The 21,562-nt window shown below is 31.1% G+C and overlaps 1 protein-coding gene across 2 annotated transcripts; it reads left to right on the top strand.

Moving 5' to 3' along the window:
- Positions 1–1,046: 1,046 nt before the first annotated feature.
- LOC143083624 (uncharacterized) lies at positions 1,047–14,463 on the top strand. Of its 2 annotated transcripts, XM_076259900.1 has the most exons (7): positions 1,054–1,819; positions 3,482–3,559; positions 4,155–4,229; positions 5,021–5,089; positions 7,951–9,765; positions 10,305–10,441; positions 11,403–14,463. In XM_076259900.1, the coding sequence occupies exons 1-7, from the start codon at positions 1,405–1,407 to the stop codon at positions 12,207–12,209; spliced, it is 3,396 nt and encodes a 1,131-aa protein (XP_076116015.1). In that variant the 5' UTR covers positions 1,054–1,404; the 3' UTR covers positions 12,210–14,463. The 2 variants fall into 2 exon arrangements, with proteins under 2 accessions (XP_076116016.1, XP_076116015.1); XM_076259901.1 differs by lacking the exons at positions 7,951–9,765; positions 10,305–10,441 and having other exon boundaries at positions 1,047–1,819; positions 11,403–11,573.
- The last annotated feature ends 7,099 nt before the right edge of the window (positions 14,464–21,562 follow it).

The raw sequence follows: 21,562 nt of genomic DNA, 5'->3' as shown, positions 1-21,562 counted from the left end.
TACGAATTGTTCAACAAAAGGCGAGGTGAAACCAAGATTGACGTAATGCGTAATCTATTGGTAGCAATCTTCTCTTTCACTTTCCCGGCTATCTGCTATTTGATTTATTATACTGAATGATATGTCCTGTCAGGTGCGGATCCAGGATTTAAAAAGGGGGCCACCGACAATAATTATAAACCATTAGGAATGAGAATTTTTAGAAGTCTATATATATACAATTAATAAAATATAAACAAGTCTAAATTGAAAACAAAGTTCAAACCTATGATTGCGTTGGATAAAAACCGCAATTTTTATACGTGTGCATGTAAAACATGTGACTGTGCGTCTAAATACAGCACAAACAACAGTTTCCAAAAGACCAAAAAAAAGTGAACAAGTATTTTTAACAGAACATATTTAACTAACAGGTCGAACCATATCCAGCTATCTCGGTCATCACGTGACTTTTACACTTAAGTGTTTGTCTCAGTCTAAACCATGCAAAATATGAAATATGGTCCAGAAGCAGTATCAGAGAAATTTCATGTTTGATATGTTCCAATAATCTACACATCAAGAGGATATAAAAAAACAATTTTTTTTTCATTTGTGTTCGTTCTATTTTTAGAAACAACTAATTTGCATAAAATGCACCTCGAGTCAATAAAAGATATCAATTCACCATAAATACATGCCTCTGTATGATAATCTTTTTACACTGAATACAGTGTTTAAACTTAAATAACGAAATATATCATTATAAAGGGGTTTATAATGAATGTTATTGATGCAACAGAAGTCCCCTCATGAAAAGTATTTTTTCCACACTATATATATAATTCCCGTGAAAATCCAGTGTTATTGAAAAGACAAAATTTGCCATTTTTCAATAAAGAGTACTGTGAAGCGAGGATATTTTTTTGGTTGAAATTTTATCACATCTTTGACAGTTCGCCCACTGAAATATAATATAAAAAAATTACCGTTGGCAAATTCTTTTTTCATATCAAATGATTCATTTAAAAAAGTGTGATTTTTCAAAAATTCAAATTTTCATGGATATCAAAATTTTTCATAATTACTCTTGTTAGTTTTATTTTTTACTTTCTTTTGCTTTAGTTGTTATTTTTAAATATCATTTACTCAAGAAACAAAATTATTTTATAGTAGGAAACCTTAATTTGCTATTTGTTAAGCATTTTTACCGTTTTTTGGATGGAGTTATCTGCCCTTTTCCTTTAAATCTCCTGTGTGGAGGTCCATAAATTTAGGAGGGAATTACAGTCTGCCAGAAGACATCTATGGTTACATGGTAAACATCTCATTTTTTCAAATTTAACCTGGTAAATCACTGTTTAATGCCAAATTATTCATGACTGTCACAATGCAAAGAAGATTTAAAACTGATTTTTAAGAATTATGACAGCAATCCAAGCAAGAGTGTGTGATTTTCACAAATTTTCAACTGTAACATGCAACAATTTGGACCCTTATGTACATATTTTTGAGTGTCAAAGAAGTACAGAAAGACATTTGATTGGACTTAAGTCCTCTGAAACAATTCCAGGGAAACCGTTTGAGAAGCTTGAATGTCCCGAATCTTTGTTGATTTTGTTCCGAAGTGGTATTTTTACACTTGACAAATTATCTTTGAACCTCAACATCTGTGAATCACATCGGGCAGAACTAGGTTTAAACTGGAGAAGAGGAAAAGTGCAATGTACATATCCAGATCACAATGATGGTAGTAAAGCCAAAGCAGACCGTGGTGCCAACCCAACTGTCTGTAAAGAGTTGTGGTTGAAGACCAGACAGATATTGCCAATTGGATCAGGTATGACTCTAGATTTCAACCATATAAACTGTTAATGTAAATTGAAGAATTCTAATCAATCTTTGTAGCCTTACCCTCAAATATGTCAATAAGATCTCTGTTTAATTTTTGTAGCATAGAAAAGGCTACATTTTTTTTTATTAATGTATGAATAAAACACTATTTCAATCCTGCCTCCCCCTTTTTTTATTCATGGAACAAACACTGCAGTCTTCCTGTTTGTCAAAAAGAGTGTAAAAAGATTACATGATTATAGAAAGCTACATTGTTTGGTTATTTAATTTAGAATTTGCCATCAATGTCAAATCACCAAATGCAATTTCAACCACAGATGTACATTTTGTACATTAGAGAAATGTACATTAATATTGTACCAACATACATGTACATGAATATTGTACATGTATTTGTTAACCAGAATGTGTGTCCTGACTAAGTGACTCCATAAGACGTACCCCAATGTGCTATTAAATTTTAATGTTCTGTGAACCATGTCAGAAGTACACGATTTATGTAGGGTCAAATTTATCAGAATAAAAAATGTAAATTGTGTACTACATTTCATTTGTGGAACACTGTGTATATAGCTTTAAATGGTCCTGCATTTTGTATATGTACAAATGTACCCCAGAAGCAAAGAAACATTGAAAGCAAAAGCTACCTATTATAATCACTGTACAGAATAAAACAACTTCATAATTAGGTCCCTATTATTATTTGCAGTACAGTTTACATAAATTTCTATGTGTAAAATATATCTATTTCTAAATTCAATGCTCTTCAAGTTTGAATGTGATACCCCTATGTTGGAACTACAAAAAACTCAAATAAATAGTTAAAAGATTAACATGATAAATGTGTTCTTATCATTCAAGTTTGAACTCATCACATGCTTTGTTGATCAGGTACATGTAGCAAACTACATACATGTATATCTGATTCTGACATTTTGAAGAGAGAGAAAGCCAATTAAGAATCATAATCATCTCTTTAATAGTTATAGGCTTACTATAGTATTAGGAATGAATATCACCAAATTTAACTTGTCAGCAAATGTAGATACTATACCAAAAACCCACCTCTTTGTAGGTACATTGTACCTACATGTACAACAATTATGTATCAAATGATATTTATATACATACTAAACTTCAAACTACATTGTATCATCTATGTAAAACAATATTATATGTACATGTACTAAAAGAAAAATGTTAAGTTAAAGACCCAATAACATGAATAAGGGAAGGTCTGACACAAAAGCCAATCATAATAATGCCCCTCTTACATTGTAACACAGAGTCACAGACAGACACATTTTTATTAAAATATTAAAAAAAAAATGAATGGTTTTTATTTACATATATATCCGTCCGACTACAGCTATAAAGACTAGTACTTTTTCCAGACTATTTGGAAATAGAAATATATCTTTAAAATTGATATTGATATTCATGCATGTATATGTATGTTTAAGGTAGACTCAATAAGTATATATTGTTCTTGCTTATTCTATCTTTTATGTATTCCAAAAAAATTACAGGAAACTGTTTTGTGTAAATTGTGGGGGAGAAGGTCAGTTGAATCATGGGGACATTTTTTGTACATCATGTACATGTACATGTGTTCTTGTTCATTTATGGTTTCATTTAATCTTTGCAGAAATTTGTAAACAGTGTTCAACAAAACACAAGAAGACTGTGTCTAGCCATTTAGAAGTCAATTTCAAGGATGAATTAGGTAAAACTTATTTCGTCAGTTAATTAGTTATATCTACCCAAAAGACCAGAGCTTTAAATGCAGTAAAAATACACCAAAAAAATTAAGATTGATTTTGTAAAATTATAAATTCATTAAAAAGGGAGATTCATGTGAACTGCAGTTTTTAGATTTCTATTACAAACAATGAACTATTTTTACTTGTATCAATTTGGGAAATTGATCCTTGGTTTTAAGAAAATTTTGACATTTTGTTGAATATGATTGATGTACTTGTATATATACAATTTATAAGAATAACTTATTGAACTGTATATGACCATTACACTGATTACAGAACTACTAGATACAGGTTTATATATAAAAAAGATGTGGTATGAGTGCCAATGAAACAACTCTTCACAAGAGACCAAATGACACAAATTAACAACTGTAGGTCACTGTGGGGCCTTCAACAATGAGCAAAGCCCATACAGCTTAGTGAGCTATAAAAGGCCCTTAAATGACAATTCTAACGAGTTTACTAAATAGTTAGATTTCTATTTAGGTTTTAAAATTACTGGTAGGAAGACTATTTTATCTATTGCTCCATTAAATCTAGTTTTCTTTGTTTCAGTTCATTTGCAGAAGATCCTGCAGATATTGAATGGTGATGATGGACAGTTTTATGAGTTGAATAGAGAAGACTTAGGTAAAAACATTCTGTCCTATGTTTGTGGGTAAAAAAAAATTTGTTTACTATTTTACCAAAAGAATCAATATTGTACAATGGCACTAAGTCAATACAAAATTAGCAAAATTTGAGGCATCACACAAACTGTATAGTTTTTATCACTTTTAAACATGTTTTAAAAATATTGGTTATACAGATGCCTTATGTTATCCATTTGTAATATGTTTATTGTCCTTTCTTCATGGTTCAGCAATGCAATTACTGAATCAAAACCTATAGTTTTCTTAGGATTGTCATAGACAGGACATTTTATGGTTAACTATGTTTGTTTTTCTATCTCTCAACACTTTGTATGATAAATAAAACTTGATTAAAACCAATTATGATGTAATTTTACCATAAAATTGGATTTGAAAGAAGACATTTTTTTTTATAATTTTCTATTTATCTATTCCAATTCTAGTTATGAGACTTTCATTGTCAGATTTAAGTCCCAAATTTCACATGTTGTATAATATCCTGAATTATAAAAACAAATTTCTGTTGTTTATCCTTGCCAGAGAATAAGAATAAGAGCTTTGACTATGATATACATTGTAAATAAGAGGCATTATTAAATGTCATGCTCATGCAACCTGTATGTACATGTATCATGTGTACACTATGCTGAGATCAAGTTACTACAAACACTATATAATACAAACTTTTGTATAATGGAATTAAATAAATTTGGATACATATTTATTATATATTTGCACAAGAATTGGGATTTAAGTGTTAATCTTTTATTTCTCTATCCTTTTTTTTAGGGAAAGACAGTTGTTCAGATGATGTAATGGATACAGAAAGCAGTGAACCATTTTCATGTTACACTGGAGGTAATAAGTAAATAGAATAAGTAATATAACCTCCATAAATAAACATGATAAATGCAGGCAGTAAATAGTATCAATGACATTTCTAAATGTACTATTTCATCTCATTAGTGTAAATCAAAAAGAATATGTCCATAGTACATGGATGCCTGATTCCCACTATCATTATCTATATTCAATGGATCATAAAATTGGGTTAAAAATCTAATTTTTCAATTTAACTAGAAAGAGCATATCATAGGGCACATGTGTACTAAGTTTCAAGTTGATTGGTCTTTAACTTTATCAAAAACTATCTTGACCAAAAAATTTAACCTGAAACTCATTTGTGTCCAATGACCCTACCCTTGAACCAAGATGTCTACCATGGCTGCAAATAGTATATTGGGTAAGAAAATTTGGCAGCTTTTGGTTATTATCTTGAATTATATATAGAGGTAAACTGTAAACAGCAATAATGTACAGCTAAATAAGATCTAAAAATAAGTCACCATGAACAAAATGGTCATTCAGACTTATTAAGGAGTTATTACCCTTTATAGTCAATTTGTCATACTGAAAAACAAAATGCCACAATCATCTGTTTCAGACATCTTTTATTCGACAAGATCAAGAAATCCTTTTATTTTTCAATCTGAAGTTAGTACAAATGCCAAGGTTGACAACACTAGTTTTCATACATAACACATAAAAAAAAAGACTTATGACTAAGATCTGAGAGTATGTTTGTCTTTTAAGGCCCTTACCATAACAGAGGGGGCATAATATTTAACCCTTGTCTGTATGTCTCAAAATTGCCTTTTGTTCTGTATCATTTGTTTGACTCAATCAAATGGTATGAAATTTATACACAATGTTCATTACCACAAAACAAAAATCAAGTTCAAGGTTGAACTTTTAATACCGATGTAGAGTATGCTTTTTCATACGACCGCAAAATTTGAAAAAAATTTCGTCGTATATTGCTATCACGTTGGCGTCGTCGTCGTCGTAGTCCGAATACTTTTAGTTTTCGCACTCTAACTTTAGTAAAATTGAATAGAAATATATGAAATTTTAACACAAGGTTTATGACCACAAAAGGAAGGCTGGGATTGATTTTGGGAGTTTTGATCCCCACATTTTAGGAATTAGGAGCCAAAAAGGGCCCAAATAAGCATGTCTTGTTTTTCGCACTATAACTTCAGTTTAAGTAAATAGAAATCTATGAAATTTTGACACAAGGTTAATAACCTCAAAAGGAAGGTTGGGATTGATTTTGGGAGTTTTGGTTCTAACAGTTGAGGAATTACGGGCCAAAAAGGGGTTCAAATAAGCATTTTTCTTGGTTTTCGCACCATAACTTTAGTAAAAGTAAATAGAAATTTATGAAATTTAGACACAAGGTTTATGACCTCAAAAGAAAGGTTGGTATTGATTCTGGGAGGTTTGGTCCCAACAACAGTTTTGGAATAAGGGGCCCAAAGGGTCCAAAATTAAACTTTGTTTGATTTCATAAATAATTGTATAATTGGGGTTCTTTGATATGCCGAGTCTAACTGTGTACTTAGATTCTTAATTTTTGGTCCCGTTTTCAAATTGGTCTACATTAAGGTCCAAAAGGTCCAAAATTAAACTTAGCTTAATTTTGACAAAAATTAAAAATTTGGGGTTCTTTGATATGCTGAATCTAAAACTGTACTTAGATTTTTTATTATTAGCCCAGTTTTGAAGTTGGTCCAATGCTAAATACCACTAAACACAGAATAGTTTTGAATGTTGTTGGCGTCACTTTTACTGTTCTGAGTTACATGAGTTATGCCCCTTTACAAGTGGAAAAGTTGCAAAAATTATTTTTAAAATTAAACTTTGTTGAAGTTGAATTTTTAGGTTCTTTGATATGCTAATTCCAACCAGGTATTTAGAATTTGAATACTGAGCCCAAAGTTGTCCATATTCAGGTCTAAAGGGTCCAAAATCTAACTTTTGTTTGAATTCAACAAAATATACAATTTGGGGTTGTTTGATCATGTTGATATGCTGAATTTAACTGGTATTTTTTATGAACCTTACTTTCATATTGGTTCAAATAAAGGTTCAAAATGTTCAAAATTCAACAAAAGTGAATTCTTTGGTTTGTTAAATATGCTGAATCGAAAAAATACTGCTAATATGAGATGGTAAAGTAATGATTTTTGCGGGCTTAAATTTACATTGATTTTTCCACTGGTTTTCCCTTTATGATAAATATTTTACTTTCAATGACAGTGAGGAATAAAATATCGGTATTAAGGGCAAACTCGTAAAAACTGTATGAATTAAAGCCCAATGAAGTTTTTCCATTTTAATGGGACAATTTATACAGCCATTCTTTTGGATCGGAATCCTAGGTGAAGGCAAATATTTGCCGTTCCAGTAAATAAACGCACTATTATATTGATGTGAAAGAACAGAGCAAAAAGAACTAGTCCCAAGTCAGGAGCCTGTAATTTAGTGGTTGTCGTTTGTTTATGTGTTACATATTTGTTTTTCGTTCATTTTTTACATAAATGAAGCCGTTGATTTTCTCGTTTGAATTGTTTTACATTGTCTTATTGGGGCCTTTTATAGCTGACTATGCGGTATGGGCTTTGCTCAATGTTGAAGGCCGTACAGTGACCTATAGTTGTTAATGTTTGTGTCATTTTGGTCTTTTGTAGATAGTTGTCTTATTGGCAATCATACCATATCTTCTTTTATATAGTGATATGGTTAAAATATTTATGATAACATACTAACTTTTTTAAATAGATAGGTTTGAATAAATTTAAATGATAATTTTACCTAAATGTCAAAGACCTGATGTAAGAAATGAATAAGGTCTTCACTGAAATTTTATGTTATAGGTACTTCACAAGAAACATGCAGCCAGGATTGGTTAGAGGCACAGAGAACACCCAGGGAAAAACTTAATAAGGCAATGGAGATATTAAGCAGTACATTTCAACCATTACAAAGTCAACTTCAAAAGCCTTGGAACTCGATAAGTAATAGTATGCGGTCCTATTACTCAAAGAAAACCTTTGAATGTGTAGAAATTGTGTTGAGCATCATAGCTCCTAATCAAGAGTGTTTTCTTCTTGAAAGTATGTACAAGAAGTTCTCCAAGACTCAAGAAATGTGTGAAATTGATCAAACCACAAAAACAATTATCAATGCATACAACAATGTTACAGACAGTAGAACTCAAACTCAAATCTTGTCTTTAATTGTCAATAGCTTCACCAAGGCTGAGCTACAGAAACTGATTCCTGGTATATCTCTATTTAAGATAGATAGTGCACGTAAACATGCACTTGTTACGGGTCCTGGACATATTATTAATAAGCCAAAAGTTTATAGAATGAAGCTGACAAAGCCAAAACTTACTCACTTCATTGAATTTATAATGAATCCATTGTATTCAAGTGTTGTTGGATTTGGCCAAACCGTTCTGAAGTTGTCATCAAATGAAAAAATACCTATTCCGAAAGTTATCAGGAACTTGATACATGCAAGAATCATTTCAATATACCAAAGTTTCTGCAAAGAATATGATTTTGAAACCTTTAGCAGAGCATCTTTATACAGGATTCTTAAAGTATGTCATGCTTCGAAACAAAGAGCATTGCAAGGTTTGGACAATATAACAGCAGCTGGTATGAACTCCATTGACATGCTATCAAAACTTGTTCAAAAACTGGAAACTTTTGGAATGAGCCAACCAGAATCTAAGTCTTTGACTGACATTATACAGTTGATTAACCAGTTCCTAAAGTATGAGTATAAAAGTCATTTGAACAGACTTGATGGCTGTACAGATCATTGCACAACAATGGCATTGAGTGACCCGACAGAACCAAAATTCTCAGCATCCTGCAACCATAACCATGAAAGGCAATGTGAGAAATGTGCAATGGTTGAAAGTTGTTTAGATATGATTAATGAAAAAATTAACCAGATTGAAATCCCAACAACCATCCTTGAAGAGATGAAATTCGAGATGGAAATGGCTGAAAAGCACTTGATGGAATGGAAGAAACATCTTTTAAGAACTGTACATCAGGAGAGTGCTAGAAGGAACATACTTAAATCCTTAACATTTAAACAAGCATTGGTTATAATGGACTGGGCAATGAAATTCTTACCGTTCCAATATAGAGAAACACAATCTGAATTCTTTGGGAAGAAGGGGTTCAGCTGGCACATATCATGTGTTATTACTACATCTAAAGAAAATGAGTTGGATCTGCAATGCTACATTCATATTTTGGAGAATGGAACCCAAGGATGGTTTTCAGTGGCAAATATTGTTGTCAACTTACTCGATCAACTCAAGACTGTCAATCCTGAAATAGATGAGCTATTCCTCAAGAGTGACAATGCAGCGTGCTACCACTGCACTAACTTACTTTCATTTATTCAACAAAACAATGCCATATTTCCTATTCTGATTAAGGAGTATAACTTTTCTGAGGCACAGTCAGGAAAAGATCTATGTGATAGCAAAACTGGTACGTCTCGTCTTCACATTTACAAATATGCAAATGAGGGCCATAACGTTGTCAGCTCAGCAGATATGAAGATAGCGTTAGACAGCCATTGTGGAATTAGGGGAACTCAAGTCAGCATTATTTCGGTGAACCAAGATGATGAGCCTCATGCAAAAGTTAAAATACCAGGTAAATATTTACGTATTATTTTTGGGATTTTTGCAGTTTGACACATATATGTATAATGAAAATAGAATTTTTTAACTGTTCCCTTTTCTCTATATACCTGAGATAGCTAGCTACAAAATTTTTTAAAAAATATTCTTCATTGTAAATAAATTTTGCATGATTATCATGATTATGTGAAAATGATGATTTTTAATATACAAAATGTATATATATATATATGAAAATAAGGAGATGTGATCATCATGATCATGGTGATATGATTGCCAATGAGACAAACTATCCATTAAAGTTCAAATGCAGAAAATGTAAGGTAAGCAGTTACGAGGCAACTGTACAGTCTTCAACAATGAGAAAAATGTATATCTTATGGTTGGCGATAAGAGGCCCTGACATGATGATATTTGAGAATTTTCTTTAAAAATACAACACTAAGAGAAAAATTGAAACTTGTGTTTGTGTAAAGATACTGATGTCTTTTAATTTAGACATGTTGGATAATATATTTGATGTTTATGATCATGTATCTGTATTTTTGATAGGTATTAGCATGCTGAATAACTTTACATTTGGAGGTGAAGCCATCACAGCAAGAAAAGCATATGAAGTTGGTGAAGGGTTGATGATTAAGACAAGTACAGATCCACATCTATCAATGGAATGTGTTTACAAAATGAAGGTAACTTTTGCGCTTGTCATGCTTGTGAACAGCTATCTAAAAGTTAAAAAAAATGTCTGGGCTTGTATCATATAAACTAACAATCATTTTCACAAAATTGTCTAGATTCAGGCCAAGAAAAAAAATTTTAGTTTCTGGTAACCCGACTGACCCAGTTTTCTAGCCCCGACCATAATTTTTTTATTGGATCTTCAAAAAAAAAATGGATATCAACCGACCCTGTTTTTTGACACAGGCTTCTGTCATGTCTGTTAATCGACATAATAATTTATCTAACTTGCTTCCACTGGCACAGAAAACCAGTAAAACATTTTATCAATGTCATAAGGTATTCCAAATAGGTGAAAATCCACGAAATTTGCACAGCAGGTGCTTCAAAAACATTGCAAATGGACGACTTCCGGTATTGAAACTTATTACGGATTCAGACTTGGGAAAACCATGACAATTTTCCAAATTTCGTTGACAATGTAAAAAAAAAATCAAAAAAATCTTACCTTCCAACCCTATTTTTCAAAGTGATGTTACTGGAAACACAGATTAATTTTTTTTAGGCCTCATGCATGCAATATTTGTAGTTTTGAAAAATGATAATTTTAAAAATAGCATTAGAAAAAGTAATGATAAATATTTATTTGTATATTGAAAATATGAACAATTTAATCAAATATTTAACAATGAGTTATACATGTGTTCTAGCTGACTATAATACATTTAGGATTATTAAAAAATGACAACTTCACCATGAAGTTTTGAGACAAATAATTTACATTAAATTGAATTCACATGGGTTAATGTGTATTTCATCTCAATAGGTAATTTCTGAAATTTTTGGTTGTTGTCGAACAGTTTTATTTAATATTCAAAATTCATTGCAGGAGTTTTCTATCTATGTTGTGTTATAATCGTCGTCGGTCTTTGTTTAATACAAATAGTAAGAATTCTATTTATTTCTTTTCAGGTGGTTCAGCCATTCCCTGGGCCTAATGAGCAGCCAGCAAAAGGAACTGTAACGATTCCAATAACAAGAAATGATACTGATGGAATTGATAATACTTGTAATAATGAAGAACAAAGACCTATAGAACCAGTTGCTGATGTAAATAGTAATGAGAGTGAATATAACATGCCATATTTTTGTTGTCCTGATGATTCATGTGACAAAGTATTTGCCAAATCCTGCAATCTTGAAATGCATTTAACTATTGGCAACCACAACTACAGAACGAACCCAGTTTCATGTCTTGACACTGCTGTTCAAATATATGCTGGTCAGTGTGAGTCAGTTTTATCATATAATGAAACACTTGTCCATTGTACAAGTGAAGATCAGCACAACATTAATATGGGCGAGATAAACGAGAAAGGAGGCTGGGCATTAAAAGGAAAAAGGCTAACAGCAAGATTCTCAGAAAATGTTAAAAAATATTTGCAAAATATCTGTATTTCGTGTGAAAAAACTGGTACTCGACCAAATTACTATCAATTATCGGAAGAACTTCGTAAAGTAACTGATGAAAATGGGCAAAAGATGTTTGTGAAAAAAGAGTGGTTAACTCCATCGCAAATAAGGGGATATGTTGCTCAATTCATTTCAAAATCAAGAGCAAACATAACTGCATCAAAGGTCCCAAGAGTTGAACTGTGTGAGGTTTCTGTTGATGAGGATGAAAAACTTTCAGCTATTGTTAACATGTTAGATGTAAATGAGTTAAATTCAGATGTTTCGTCTATTGTCACTGACGTTTTTTCTTCTGTAGGCATATAAGATTTTGTATTTTTTAAACTGTTATTTAGGTAATAGTTGTATTGATTTATTTCTTGAAATTTGAAAATTTTGTTCAAGACTAGGGATGTCAACTTGGTTATGAAAAACAGAATGTTTCATAACCAATATTGCTAATATTTAGAAAAAGTAATGAATAGAGAAGATTGCAGAAATGTCTACATTTTGTTGATATTATTTATTACCTATTAAACATGTTAAAGTAATTTACCACTTCTAAGTTCTATGACTTTGTGGTTTTAAAATTCATATTTGCTAGTCAATATATATATATATACAGTATGAGCTGTCCTAAAAATATTTTCATAGCAAAGAGGATGAGCAAATAATGCATTTGTGAACATTCTATTTAAGATTTGTAGATGAACATTTCATATCCTTGTGTGTATATGCAACAATATATGTATAGAATGTTCATCATTGTTCATTGAGATATCTTGTTAATCTAATGGCATTTCAGCCTAAAAAATTCCACCCTATTGTTACCTTTGGTTTTTTTTCTCCAAATTATGTGTCTTGAAGGTGGTGGCATATGCTGAATCCAGACTTGCATTATTTTTCTGTTTTGGCCAGTGCTATATAATGATCCAAATCAATAATTTGATCGTGGTGTGAACAAATTTATCAGTAAAAATTTTCTCAGAAACTAGGAGGCAAGGCAAGCTTTAGTGTGCAAGCTTTTTCAGATTAACAAATGTACCTACTGAATACTAAGGAATATAAACAACACATTTCTTCAATGAAAGACTCTTAGTTTCCAAATAGCTAATGTAAACCATTTTACAAATGTATGGAATGTGTATCGTTCATGTTTCCTTATCTGATCCAGATTGTGTAACATTGCATATTCCATATTCCTTATTGCCTTTAATAAATGTGTTTTCTTTTATACTGTGTCATTTGTCATTTTGTTGAAACATAGTTTGCACATCTACTGTGTGGGTATATGCTGACACCTCTCTGCTTGTTTCCCAATAAAGTTTTTTTTCTCATTTTGTTTATGCATGTGTGTACTGAAATTTTGTAAGGTTCAACATTTGAATTTTTACAAAAGGTTTTGGCCTGTGAAATAAATGGCAGGTATATATGGATAGGAAGATGTGGTATGAGTGCCAATGAGACAACTCTCAATCCAAATAAAAAAAAAAGTTATAAAAGTAAATGTATTGTCAGCAGGAATGAACAGATAATCCAGTTTTTACCAGCTTATGGTGACTAAGGTATCTGAATCTAAATGACTTGTCTCAATGCAAGCTAAAAATTCATGTATAATAAAAGAGTGTTGACATTTTGACATTTTTCTCTTTGAAAATTCAATGAAATTAATATATTTTAGCTTTTTATGTAGATTATATAGAGAAAAACATATATTTTGGACAATAAAACTATATAAGCAGATAAATATCTAGTATAGAATGGTGTTTCATAAATAATTCCAGAATATAAAAGGTTTAAAGACCTTATTTTCTTGAAAAATTCAGAAAATAAAAGTTTGTCCAATAAATTCAATATTTTATTATCTCCCCTTTAATTGATTTTTTTTTCTTAAAAACTAAATACATGTACAAAATTCATTAAAAAATATTAAGCTAATAGCTGTTTAATGTTTCTAACAATTTCATGATCTTACTTGAAAATTTTCTGTTATCAAGTGAAAAATATGCAAAAATTACCAAAATCCATAACTATGACTGAAAGAGGAATAAAATTCAAGCAGACAAATTCATTTGCCGACGACAATTTTTTTATATTTTGTAAATAATGCTATAGCAATAGTAAAGAGACCAAAATAAAAGGAAATAATTATCCTCGCTTTTCCTGGGAAGACTTTGAAAACCTGAATTTTTGCAAAATTTTCAAAAATTTGAAATTTGACCTTTTGGTGACCTTGCTGCACTTAAAAGGAAATTTGAGAGGTCAACAAAAGTATAATCATTAGTTTCATATTGGTTCATATTTATGATAAAGCCATACTAAAATGCCTACAAAATATTCATTGAATGTATTTTTAAGGTCCATTTTATCAAAAATTGCATGTTTTTAACCTTTAATCTTGATAGAAATTCTATTTTTAGAAACAGCCCGTTATAAGGTATATCCTTGAAAATTTTTGGAAATTTTTTTTTTCCTAAAATTATTATATGATAAGACCTTCCTTGCAACAGAATATTAAGATGATCTTGTAACCTTGCTTCTGGATCACTTTGCATGGATTTATGTGAGACAGGCACTTAAGTTGTATATTTTTAATGGCCGACAGATTATCCATAAAAGTGAACGGGTACATAAATAAAACGGTCATAACTTTTTTGTTATAATGCACATTTTTCCTTCTAACCCCGCGTTTTACAGTTTATAAATTTTTACAATTAAATATGTATTAAGTTTCAGTTCGGAAATATGATTTCGTGCTTCGAAATAAGTTTGAAAATTGAGGTGACATAGCCACACAGCCTCCGTTGACATCTTCGTAAAAACTTGACAAAATTGCAATGAGACCTTTTTGTAAAATCAATTTTCTCAACTAATTTATTGCTGCTTATATCCTTCTAACCCCTAAAAAGATCGACAACATATTTATTTAAAGTAAATCCCAAACCATATCAGTTCAGGTATTAAACTTTTTGCTTCGAAGTTTGTTTGAAAAGTTCATATTTTGGCAGTCCTCAGCAATATTTTCAAAATGGCGGCCACTGTTGAAGGTTCACAACGACACGACATGCCGGTATTCATTTAGTTATACATCGGCAAGTAATATTTCAAATATTTATCAAAGTGTGTCTTTTTGTACTTAAGAAATTTCTTTTTCACAAGTTCCTCAATATATTTATAAGAAACAGTCTCTCACTAAAAATAAAGATTTACATGCACCGACCATGTAGTTTACATGAACATTGATAGCGTGGGGCGACATGGGAATATATATTTTTGTAGATTTTTACGATGACAATCGAAAAATTGTTAGATTAATGTCTTTTCAATAATTGTCTTACCTTAATGCAGCATAGAATTACACATTATTTCCCTCTGTGAAAGTGGAAACATGCTATTTGTTTTGATACAATTTCGAAGTTACATATAACAAAATGGCGACCAAATAATTTCAAACGTAGACGATGTTCGACACTTATTTTGCACATGCAAATAATTCAATAAGATTTAACTGTTTTTATTGCAATTAAACATGACACGTTATTGTAACTCGTATGATAATTAATAAAGCTAGATTGTGGAGATATTAATTAAGTCATCAACGTGATCAAAGAAAACAAACATGGCAAATTGGCCTAATCACGATGTAAGTTTTGACAAGACTTAATATAAGATTAGTATTATAGATCATTATACGATTGTTTATGAAATCATTTTATGAAAATATTTTATATCAACGAAAGGTAACAACGGATGGATTGTAACAAAGATGCAATATCTATATATCTATATATATTTTGAAATCATTACTTGGGTAACCAGTACATTTTACATAATCAAAATTAAACCAGTCACATACAGAGTTATCGAACCTAATTATGACTGGAATAGTTGCATATGAATTGATGTTCTTAAACCCTGCTGACTGCCATTGACGATTGCCAAATAAATTGATCACCAGATGTAACAAAATGGATCTTCATATTAATTTAATACCAAACAGAAAATAATAAACTTGCGGAAAAGATGGTATACCACAAACATGAGGTACAAAAATTTGTACAACATTTCGGAATTTCGACAATTAATGTCTCTTCAGTGATGTTAGGATTCGAAACGGTATTTGGAAGGCCATATAATTTACCTCAAATTTAGACTCTTGAATTTTAAAGAGTCGAAATAGGATGAACGGATCATATAAACCCGAAAAAATATAAACAAGTCTAAATTGAAAATATATATAGCTCTAAAATGTGGAGGCCACTCCACCCCTAAATTTGCCTATTTATGTTATCAACGTCATATAAATTCAAAATCATTCAAAATCATAGTCTTTTAAATCATTGGTTTACGATCAAAATCATTTGTTTACAATCAAAATCATTTGTTTACAATCAAAATCATTGCTGTTAACATGTTATTAAAATCATATATAGTCTTTTAAATTATCGACTTGCTCTGCACAAGAAGCATTGAAAATATTGTCATTATTTATATACACAGCTGATGTGATGAAAAAAAAATGTAATTCATGGAAATTCCGACACATGCTGCTTCACAGCTGATTTGATTCTTGCTTCCTGTTACATTTAAAAGTTTTTACTTAGTATATTATTTGGTTTTCTTTCCGGTTGGATTTTCGTGGACACTAAGGTCAACGCAACGCAGTATTATTGGTTAGTTTTGACATATCTCATCGACGAAGGGCTATTCGAAAGTAAATCATTCTGAAATCATATCGGCAAGGCGTTTTAATTTGCCAACTTTTTCTTTACTACTTCCGGATTTTTTACGACCTTCGCTGCTATGAAGGTCTCTGATGGTTGTAAAATGTTTTTTTTTTCACACGTTTTACTTGAACGGTAAGACTATTTATAACTCAAGCTTTATCTGCATCACTAAATTGATTATGAATATGCATTAGCTTTATTAAAATAATTTTTGATTGATTGATTGTGTTTAACGCTACTTTCAGCACTATTGTCTATATCTCGGCGGTCAATGGTGGAGTAATCCGGAGTTCCCTGGGAGAAAGCCACACACCTTCGGCAGAAAAAACCGACAATCCTTGTCAATTAAGATTGAAGTCGAACGCACCTGCCTCGTGCGGAATTCGACCCACAGGCACTTGTTTCTATCCATACGAAGGTCGACTATCCATATAAATAGAAGAAGGTGGCTAACGAATTTTTTTTTAGGTCACGACAGTCTCCGCTTGGGACGCTTTTTCTACCCTTCAACTTAATGCTAAAAATCCCTACCTTATATGAATCGATTCAGTGAATATTTTCCTTTAACACTAAACTAATTTCATAATCCCCACAGTGTTCCTCTTCACGGTAATCTACTCTCAATTCACTAAACCATGTCCAAAATTTCAACTACCATCTTTTCAATGTATCTACTTCCGGTTTTTGGCAGAATGCTATCTTTTTAAAAACGAAATGATTCTGTAAAATTACCAGTTTATTATTTTCATTATCAATATATTTTTAAAGATGAAATTTCACCGAAATAAGTACATTTATCGTTGTTATTAAAAAAATCAGAAAGTCAGAAACTAATTTGAATGAATTCGATAATACTAGAGAATTCCGAATGTATATGGTAACTCTAAAGAATTTCATCGATCTTTTATTTTGGAGGTAAAAAACGAATCAGAATTAGGGGAAAGAAACTGAGTCAATGAACACAAAATAAATTTACTGCGATGTCAACCGGAAGTAGATACACTGAAAGGATGGTAGTTGAACTTTTGGACATGGTTTAGTAAATTGAGAGTAGATTACCGTGAAGAGGAACACTGTGGGGATTATGAAATTAGTTTAGTGTTAAAGGAAAATATTCACTATAATATCGATTCATATAAGGTAGGGATTTTTAGCATTTAGTTGAAGGATAGAAAAAGCGTCCCAAGCGGAGACTGTCGTGACCTTAAAAAAAATTTCGTTAGTCACCTTCTTCTATTTATATGGATAGTCGACCTTCGTATGGATAGAAACAAGTGCCTGTGATTCGACCTCACATCCTCAGTGTTGACAGGCTAGTGATACAGTAGATGAACGACGTAGACCACTCGGCCAACAAAATATTATTATATATAGTTTAAAAAGCCATATTTGAAAATCTTATAAAATTCTTGTTATTTTTTCATCGTTTTCGAAAGAAAAAAGGTGGCAATGTTAAATGTACGAAAAATCTGGAGATAATTATTTCCCGCAAAATTTTTAATGACTTATATCTCGAAACAAACACACGATCCCTTCAATTTTTTCTGCTTTTTTTTAGTTTCTTTATTTATATACATGTACTATCAATTTATAATAGTCTTATAAAAATTAATACTTATTATTTTGGAACAGAGTAGCAAACATACTTAATATCATATAATTTGCTAAAATTTTTGTAAGTGTATGAAATTGATTATTTGTGCTGTTGTGTCATTTGTTTTTGTATGGCACGTGCTTTTATGTTTTTGTTTGTATACAATGCTTATCGTCGCTGTGTTCTAAAATGTTGTAAATTACAAATTTTGCAAGAAAAAAATATCTCACAAACAGGCTTTGAAATTTTGTCAAAATGCATGCTTCCAAAATGTCGTATGTGAACTTAAACATTTTTGCAAATAGCAGTGAAAGATAAACTTTTACATATCTGGATTATTCGAGAACTTAAATTATTTTCACAGAAATAAAGAAATGTACAATTATTTCATTCCCAAAGCCACTATATAACGATTTTCAAGTTTTCATACAACATTTCGGAAGCAAACTTTGCAAACAACTGACATTGGCAATTTTGTAATATGTCTTATTTCAAACGATTTGATTGGTCTAACTGTATGCTATTTTGTAATACCAAAGATTTCCTCCCGCCCAGATCATTGGTATCAAAAAGTTTTTTAGCCAAAAAAGTCAAATGCGACATATTAGAAGCCCTGTGGCACCGTTAAAGTCCCTGTGGCACCGTTAAAGTCCACAATTCCTCTAAAGTCCACAATACCGCTAAAGTCCTCAACAATTTTCCGCTAAAGTCCACAACGCCGTTAAAGTCCACAACGCCGTTAAAGTCCACAAACTTTCCGCTAAAGTCCACAAACAGACCTCCGCTAAAGTCCACAAGAAAAAGCCGTTGAAGTCCACAATAACAAGTTCCGCTAAAGTCCACAAAAAAGCACTGTTGAATAAAGTCCAAACATTTCTTTTTGTAATTATCAAAAGATCAATTCGCTGTTTTTTACTCCCAATAGTATAGATCTAATAAAAAGCATGAACTTTTGTTCTTTCAAAGTAGTTCTTACGAAAGCGTATTAGACCTTTTCAACATCTTTCAACACTGACTAATGACACCTACAGTTTACAGGTAAAATGGATGGGTCGTCTCAAAGACAAAAACCATCATGATTATCAATACGTAACATATTGGATGGGCGGTTATATACTGTCTTTTGACTATATAGCTTCAGAATATAAATATTATATATCAATATACTAAATAAATAAATGATTGGGAATACGTTAAAGTAATAAAAAGTCAAGAGAATTTCAGAACGCAATTTGGTTCCGAACAATATCTATCACGCTTTGTGCATGCAGACTCCACGCGGCCTTCACGTGATTTTACTATTTTTAGAATAATTGCATAGTAACCAAATGCACTAGATTCAACCTTTACTAATTATGCATTATGTTTGACCTGGTCTTGATTAATGTCCTATAATAAGAACCCATGCAGCTTTCACCTGATTCTCTATTTATAGAAAAATGTCAGAGTAACCTGTCCATATGAACTTGATTGATTCTTATCATGTTATTTATAAGGAGCGCCTAAATAAATATCTTATTAACAGAATTTGTAGTGTCAGAAGTTATATTAATTCATTTATGGCATCTTAAACTGTAAATGCATACTATACGCTGTTATACCCCAATATAAAAAATAGAGGCTAATAGGGTGGTAAAGTATAAAGAAATTTAGACAAAATAATTAAACAAAAATAAAGAATACAGACCAATGACATGATAATGGGAAGAATACAGAAATTCGCGACTTCCATCGAAACACTCTTTAAGCAACAGTTGCTATTAGCTCATTGGTGAAGGTCGAAAATGCTTCATTTTACATATTTTTTAAAGCAACTTCTAAATATAATGCATTTGGTTTCGCTCATTGTTGAAGGCCGTTAATGATTCACTTTTCATATTTTTAAAACAAATTCTAACTAAATATAATGCATTTGATTTTTCTCATTGTTGAAGGACCGTAAATGCTTCACTTTTCAAATTTTGCTGTGTCCATATCAACGGCAGCCATTTTGACCTTTTTCAAAAGAAATGTCAAAAACATTTCACTTAAGTCTAATATTCTGTCAGAACATGCTACTTTTACGTTGTTCCCCCAAAGGTTTCACTTTTTTTTTGCTGCATGCAAACTCCAAGCAGCCTTCACTTGATTTTCAGAATTTTGAGATTGAAAAATCCCGATGTATCCGAGTATTTAAGAACAATCCCGAAACAACCGAATGAACTTTCGTCAGGCTTTATTATATATCAATATACTAAATAAATAAATGATTGGGAATACGTTAAAGTAATAAAAAGTCAAGAGAATTTCAGAACGCAATTTGGTTCCGAACAATATCTATCACGCTTTGTGCATGCAGACTCCACGCGGCCTTCACGTGATTTTACTATTTTTAGAATAATTGCATAGTAACCAAATGCACTAGATTCAACCTTTACTAATTATGCAACATTTTCGAATAATTCTCTAGAAAATATTTCAATAGGTTCTAAAATTTATATTGTAAATATACACACTGCAGTTATTAATAGATAAATAAAAAAATAACTTGTACCCTTTAATACATCCAATCACAGCGTTCTTAAGTTGACTTCCTACGCCCTGTCTTGGGTACACAAAAGGCCAACCTAATGCTGGGAAAATGTAATACTACCGTTTTCCCTATACATCAAACATCATGAAATTGAATATTTTGTCCAGAACTATACGAATGAAAATTATAATAGATCCAAATTTTATTCAGATTGTACTATAAAGAAACCAAAGTTTTTTTTCCGATTTATTTACATAAACTTATTAAATCAGCTGCAGCATTACTATTATATGTAGACCTTCATTACATAAAACAATGGAAATAACATTGTATATTGATATAAACGATAAAACTTGTAAATAAATAAATAAATATATGTCACTGTCATATAATATTCTTATTTTATATGTATGTACACGACATTTCATGTTGAATGATTAAAACAAATACAGCAACCGTTCTGCATCCTAATCCGCTATCTCATTCAATTTTATGACTATGTGAGTCCTTTACCAATTATTTGCCGCATGTAAAAAAACGATTAATTTGTTGGTGTAAATCTTTTATGAAAATTTTCGAAATTTATAAAAAAATAATTACTGGACTGTCCGTACGTCCGTATCACATTTGTGAACATGACCAAATTGGTATTTTTCAACCGATCTTCACCTTAGTTGATGTACATATTCAATTTCTGGAGGGATAATCACATATTGATTTTGAAGGTCTAAGGAAATTCTCCGCTTCAAGATATTTTGTTAGATGTTTTTAATGATAAATTTTGAAAAAAAAAAATATAATTGACTCATCGTTTTAATGTTACAACATTGTGAGCAGTGCATTTTTA

Source organism: Mytilus galloprovincialis, chromosome 7, assembly GCF_965363235.1.
Source record: "Mytilus galloprovincialis chromosome 7, xbMytGall1.hap1.1, whole genome shotgun sequence".
Classification (NCBI taxonomy): domain Eukaryota; kingdom Metazoa; phylum Mollusca; class Bivalvia; order Mytilida; family Mytilidae; genus Mytilus; species Mytilus galloprovincialis.
The sequence above is the reverse complement of the archived record's forward strand: the minus strand, read 5'-3'. Positions and strand labels throughout refer to the sequence as shown.